Source organism: Coenobita brevimanus, chromosome 65 (assembly GCF_032717465.1).
Source record: "Coenobita brevimanus isolate Jiangsu-jjx chromosome 65, ASM3271746v2, whole genome shotgun sequence".
NCBI lineage: Eukaryota > Metazoa > Arthropoda > Malacostraca > Decapoda > Coenobitidae > Coenobita > Coenobita brevimanus.
This window is the reverse complement of record NC_137018.1, coordinates 37,711,322-37,718,118: the sequence shown is the minus strand read 5'-3', so window position 1 is coordinate 37,718,118 and position 6,797 is coordinate 37,711,322. Positions and strand designations below refer to the sequence as shown.

The 6,797-nt window shown below is 41.0% G+C and overlaps 1 protein-coding gene across 1 annotated transcript; it reads right to left on the bottom strand.

Annotated features, from left to right (window-relative positions):
* Positions 1 to 262: 262 nt before the first annotated feature.
* Positions 263 to 4,116, bottom strand: LOC145404826 (uncharacterized). The gene has a single exon (XM_080276324.1). The coding sequence runs from the start codon at positions 3,928 to 3,930 to the stop codon at positions 3,100 to 3,102; it is 831 nt and encodes a 276-aa protein (XP_080132450.1). The 5' UTR covers positions 3,931 to 4,116; the 3' UTR covers positions 263 to 3,099.
* Positions 4,117 to 6,797: the final 2,681 nt, after the last annotated feature.

Below are 6,797 nucleotides of genomic sequence, written 5' to 3'. Positions count from 1 at the left end.
CCTTATTAATAAAATCGTCCAGTTCCAGTAAATATATTTAATAATAATAATAATACTGTGTAATCTTAGTGATGTAGTTAAAAACCACATATGACTACGAGTTCCTATCAACCACACTACGATATCCTTATTGAATGAACTTAAAAATATATACTGTATATATATATATAGTAGCAAATGGGTTAGCTGACTGGGCATTAGAAACCTTTTGAACAAGGGTAGTGAGGTAAAGATTATCAATAAAGTTTATTTTAATATGGGATTGTTATAAAGAACGAAGGACGACATAGATTGCTTTTGAATATTAGGCTATCACTGACACTAGTACTACTACCACTACTACTACAACTACCAGTACCACCACCACTATTATTACTGCCAGCACCACTACATCTTATACTAGCACCACTTAAACAAATGCCTTTTATAAATTACGACTGAAAGTAATGCAAGGCAAAATTTAGTTGTTGTACTACAAACATATCACAGCTGGTTTCTATCATCAGGTACAGACTGACTAGATTACCATTCCATTATGGTGGCTAGAGTAATAACGATATATATATATATATATATATATATATATATATATATATATATATATATATTGCCAGACGCCATAATCCCGTAAGGGGTAGCCAGATGACTTTGAGTTAGTTGTTTTATGGGGAGGGGCACTAACCCTCCACCAACCCACTTGCTGGCACGTAGGGAGCACGTATGGTTTGGCTATATGGTTACCACCTAGCGTTGTAAATGGTTTCTTGGCTTACAGGAAACAATTAGGTCTGTCACTCAATGTAAAGCCACCTGTAAAGAAAATGACAGGAAAGATGGGAGAAATAGGAAGAGAGGAGGGCAGGCACAGAAAAAGAATGATAAACGCTAAGGGAGTAGGAGTACTACATCAAGTATATATAATTCGGTTTACAAGGGACCAAATTTGAAAGACTTACTGTATGTGTTTACTATCACGCTGCTTCCCTGATACCCGTATATTGAAATTTAATACCGTTAACCTAAAACACACACAAAAATTACGTGACTTCACTCCTATATTATGGAGCATGAGAGAATAAAGTAATCGTATTACCATTCAATAGTGTCTCACCCACATAAATCGACCCTTCCAACGGGCATGAAAAATTGGTATGAATTACACAAGAAAATGCTTTCAACATAGAATACCATAGTTATATCTGAACATACGATATCTAACCTATACAGCCGAGAAGCCCCCAGACCTTCCATAATTTTAACCACCTCGGAATGCCTAACCTACCACGCTAAAACTTCTGCCATATCCCATCCTGACCACTGTGAAAGTGCCACCCAATTTCACGCGTTTCTCCAGATAATTACGCTGCAGTTAGTAAAGAAAACTAAATGTACAATGAATCTATCCCTTATATGACAGTCATCAATAACGAAGGAAAATATACGAAACAGCGCAAAGCAACTTATTTCCAACATAATGTAGCTTTCACTATTAATTAACCAAGGAGCAGGCTCAATTACTATTTTACGAGCATTGTGTGACTGACAAGGAAAGCATTCAAATTGCATAGAAAGTGAATTACATTACCGAGAGAACGAGCTTAATAATTATCTTGAACACAATGTTCATCTTTAAATACAGCTCTGAAGACCTGCAAGTTAGGTTAGTGACATGGAAGACGCTGAAATTACACAAAGGAGGGGGAGAGAGTAGGAATTTAAAAAAAAAAAAAGGAATAAAGAATTAAGGCAACTGGAAAGATGAGGGAGAAATCAACGGGACTGAAGATGAAGGTAGCTTAATTAAGGGAAGACGAACAGCTGGATTTGAAGTGCCCGGAAGAGGAAGACGGGTGTGACGTGGATACGCCTGGAACCCTCGTTTTTCCCTGAAACACACCACCTCACTTCAACCTGGAAAGGAAATAATAGAATAATTAGTGTGCGAATAGAAACTGTCGCTGGATACTTATCAGTTAATGGAAATACTAATTACTGGATATTAATTAGTTACATAAACGTGAAATGTGCTACTGAATATTAATGAATATTCACACGCAATAATTGCCCTGCACCATGACATAATCCTTTTGCACTGTTCGGATGCATTAACAATTTTATTCAAACTGCCGTAAGATATTACTGTTCAACTGTGGGGAATTCCGGCAGCCAGAGGGTCATTTGAATTATATATTCTCCGAACTCTTCATTCCCTCAGCTGAACAAAATAGATTTAAGCCTGAATACCCAATTGTGTCCATGCCAGCCTTTGGGGATGTCAACATTCTCTTGAATGCTTTTTATATACTTATAATATTGACTGTTTGCATTTAAGCACTGGCAAATCTGTCTCTTCAACAGAATATTGAGATGTAATGCACATAATTCTATATTTCACGAAATCCCCACAGCCGCTTAGAATAAAAACCTAATATGAATGTAGCAGGAAAGAGTCGAATGTGTGGTGGTTGGTTGTGTGTGGAGTAAGTCGCACGCCTTAAACACTTCACTGCAATGACGTCCTACTTAATTCCTGCGACCTTCAGGCGTTTTAAGTTTAGGAGACATTTCCAACGGAAGTAGATATGGTAATTACAGTAACCCCTGACAGAGCCTTTCCTATCTTACAAAATCGTCTGAAGATGGCAGCAATAAACTAAGCCAGCAAGTCTTTGGAGTGAATGTGGTAAAGTGCTGGTGTTGTGGTGGTGACAGTGCATGGGGACAAATCAGTGCCCCCACACACCGTGATGTATAGTGTAAGAGCAAGTGGGTAACAGCACCCCTCTTGCCATGCATGTTTAGAGGTGCTTTTTTTTTTTTTTTTTTTTTTTTTTTTTTTTAGTATAATGGGTCCTGGCAGTCGGATAGCCACTGGTGCCACTTTTGGATGCCTGGTCTCGAACTTGGTCCTTCTTGGTTCGACAGATGTGGCTGGGCCTATGTGTGATAGTCAACGGAATCCGTGAGTGCAGCAGCCTGACAGAGTCTTCGGGTTATGTGCTGGCTAGGTCATGTTAGCAGCCCCTGGAAGACTCCAGGCTGACCCAGATTCGAGCTGAAACCAAGTGACGGTGAAGAATCCGCATCTCAACAGCTGATTTAGGACATGACGAAAGCACACTGCCTCTGGTTCAGAAGCTGACGCAGATTTTCTTCACTCTGCCGCAATCTTTGTACCTCGAGTCGCAACTGATCTCTCTCGGCTATCACGTCTGCAAGTGACTGCTCAACATCAGCCATTTTCTTCTTCGCCAGGTCTCTGTGTCGCTTGGCATTCAGTGCGTTCTTCCTCTTCTTCTCCGCCTCCTCGTCTTCCAAGGGAGGCATCTCGTACACTTTCACTTTCCTCTGGCGACGGAGTTCACGTCGGGTGAGGCCGGTTTCACTCTTGGGCTTCCTTCCACGTTTCTTTGGTTTCACCTCGTTCACCACCTGGTTGGGGGTGGGTGATGGTCCGCTGGTATCCAGCTGGTTCACTTGGTTCATTAAGGAGTCACCCAGTGACTGCTCCATGGCCTGGACCACGATACATGAACCGTCGGTGTCGCTAGTCAGTGAAGCGGTCTGAGTACTGAGCGGTTCTGTCACGGTGCTGAGCGGTTCTGCCATAAGGATCTGATTAAAGTCTTCAAAAAAGGCAGGGCCGGAGAAGTTGGAGTCCGTGTTGAAGGCGGCGAGGTCGAGGTTGGCAGGCTGCACTTCCACCGAGGGAGCCTGAAGGAACTCCGACCCTGCCAACTTGTCGTTGTCGTACTCCAAAATCGGGCTGCCGTGATATGCCACATCCGAACTGGACCAGATGTCGTCTCCAGAAAAAATCACGTCCTGCACCAAGTCGAGATCAATGATGGGTGCGTCAGCTGTTTCAGTGAGGGGCGCCATGACTCCGTTTAGGGAGAGAAGGTGGTCAATTTCTCGCGCAGAGTCCATTAATTTATATGAAGTTTTTCTGAATATTACTTTCTCACCACAATACCCAGCAGTATTCAGCAATGAGAAAGGTCTTTCCGTGCTGAAAGTTGTATTTGCAACAATAAGCGTCTTTCACTAATAAAACGTTGCTTGCTGAGGCTGTTGAAAATTCGCAACTGGAATATTTTTACGATAGGGTGCTAGCAGGGTTACTTGCAACAGACGATATCTCAGAGTTAGAGCACAAACGTCTGACTGGCAATGCGTGCGCTGGGTTGTGTATTTATAACCTTCCTCCCAGTCCCCTCCCCCGAGTCACATGCTCCGCCCATCAAACTCACAGTTGCCTATCATTCCCTTTTTGAAAGGAGGGTGCTCCAGCTAACTTTCATTAAATCACTTCGGTACGAGAAATAATCATGTTGAATAAATTCATCTGGTGGTATGCATGTGTTGTAATAGTCTGCTTGCAGGTGTGCAGGAATGCACGGTCAAGTCGTGTTTACGGGTACAAGTCCTCAAAGTGAAGGGTTGAAGGAGGTCGCCTTAAATTTTTCTTATTTCATAGCTGATTTTTTCTATGACGTGTTAAGTCTTTCGTTTGTTACACAGTCTGTTTCGATTTTGAAAAGATAAACGAGACGAAGAATGAGAATAACGCTCGTCGACTAGGGAGGTAAGTCTGAGTTAAGTTCAACGACATTCTACCACATTGTTAGAAATGTGAAATATTTGTGACTGATAAGGCAACTGCGTGACAGTATAGCCATCACTCAACCAGGAATACCCACTTTGATCCTGTTTTCCTCTCTCTCTCTCTCTAGGGCCTATACAGTATACCTGTACAGGTATATATATATATATATATATATATATAGTGTGTGTGTGTGTGTGTTATATGTAAAATTTGTGTAAGAAATGATGGATAAATTCCATTCCAATTTTGCCCTGTTTGGTATTATATATAATTATATAGACAGATAGATAGATAGATACAGGTATGGTGGCACACTAAAGGAATATACAGTACTTGACCAAATGTCCTGATCACTGCAATACTGTATGCTTTCTTCATGATTCATGGAAGTTTGAATTATGATTGGTAGTGAACAGACTACGTCTGTCACGGAATAAATTTTATAATGCACTCACAGTCATGTGTACAGTAGCCTACCAACACGGACTTTCGCATGTGTTACATCTGCGGTTGGGTATATGATGAATTTTCGGTCCTTCATCAACTGACATATGCGTCCTATTGGAAGTTTTTCACCAGTCAGAAATTAAATGCTGTGTTGGACATTACGTACTGTGGTCACAAAAATCGTTTGGTATTAATAACAGTAACATTTTAATGTTTAACGGTTATGGAAGATATCTGTGGATATCTGTGGACCTTAAACGTAGGACTGTATTGTCTAAGAATTTAATCAGCGGTTACTAATGTTAACTGCACACTTCACGCTCGTACCATGGTTGTCGTGTAACATAAAGCCTCCGTTTGACCGGTGTCGTATGCACGGAGTGACTTATGCAGTAAGTTACCGTTCCTTTTTCTATTTAGCCTATAATAGTTTAACCTAACCAAACCTAAACTAACCTAACCTAACCTTATCCTAGATCAGCCTAAATAAACCTAAACTAACCATAATTCACTACCTATCTATCTATTGCCAGACGCCATAATCCCGTACGGGGTGGCCATTTGACCGAGTTATTTGTTTTACAGGGAGGGACACTAACCCTCCACCAACCCACTTGACACGTAGGGAGCACGTATGGTTGGTTATATGGTTACCACCCAGCGTTGTAAATGGTTTCTTGGCTTACAGGAAACCAATTGGCTTGTCACTCAATGTACAGCCACCTGCAACGGAAATAAAAGCATTAAGTAGTGACAGGAAAGATGGAAGAAATAGGAAGAGAGGAGGGCAGGCACAGAAAAAGAATGATAAAGGCTAAGGAAGAAGTAGACAGAGAAATGACTAATTTCACAATCTGCCTGTAAAATTATATATATATATATATATATATATATATATATATATATATATATATATATATATATATATGTGTGTGTGTGTGTGTGTGTGTGTGTGTGTGTGAACTGTATTTATAGGTAATATATCGAGCTATAGTTACCAATAGGTCGATAAGACATCCAACTATCTCCCAGACACATATTTCATAAAACGTTGTTGATAAATGGCACGATACTTGAGATATCGTGCGGATACTTTCAGCACAGCAGCTAAAATGGCATTCGACGCATGCGCACTGAGCGGACCTGTAACTTCCAGTTTAAGTCGCCGCGTGCATACGACACCCCAGACCGTTTCCGTTGGCGTCACTGATGACGTCACCGTCCACGACGGACGTCAAAAGAAACTGCTGTAACCCGGACTTCAGATCTTATTATACTTGGGTGTTGCCTTGAAATGTTAACATTAATAATACTTCTTTTAAAAAATGTAATTATCTGACAGCTTTTTAAATTCCTTATATGATAATTATAATAACAATAACGATAATTATTACCACCACAGTCCCTCTCATGGTCATGTATTCTATTCCACATAACGCCAGACGACTTTATTAGGCTGAAAGCAAGTCTTGGGAGCCTGAGATGTTCACTATTACCCCTCTCATGGCTGTGTTTTCTCTAGTATTCTATTCCAGCTGACGCCAGACGATATCATGAAGCTGACAGCGAGTCATCAGAGCCTGGATGTTAATACTTTCACCACTAACCCTCTCTGCTGCATCTCGGGACAACTGTAGGCTACTCAGTTCACTTTAGGGAGGCGTAAAATTGCCATCTTTCCATCTTGACTGTTAAGCCGTAACAACAACAGGAAAAAGATGCTAGTCAGGCTCACCGAAGA

Bases quoted from the DNA above. Each gene is read 5' to 3' on its own strand.
- LOC145404826 (XM_080276324.1), bottom strand. From the start codon at position 3,930: ATGGACTCTGCGCGAGAAATTGACCACCTTCTCTCCCTAAACGGAGTC.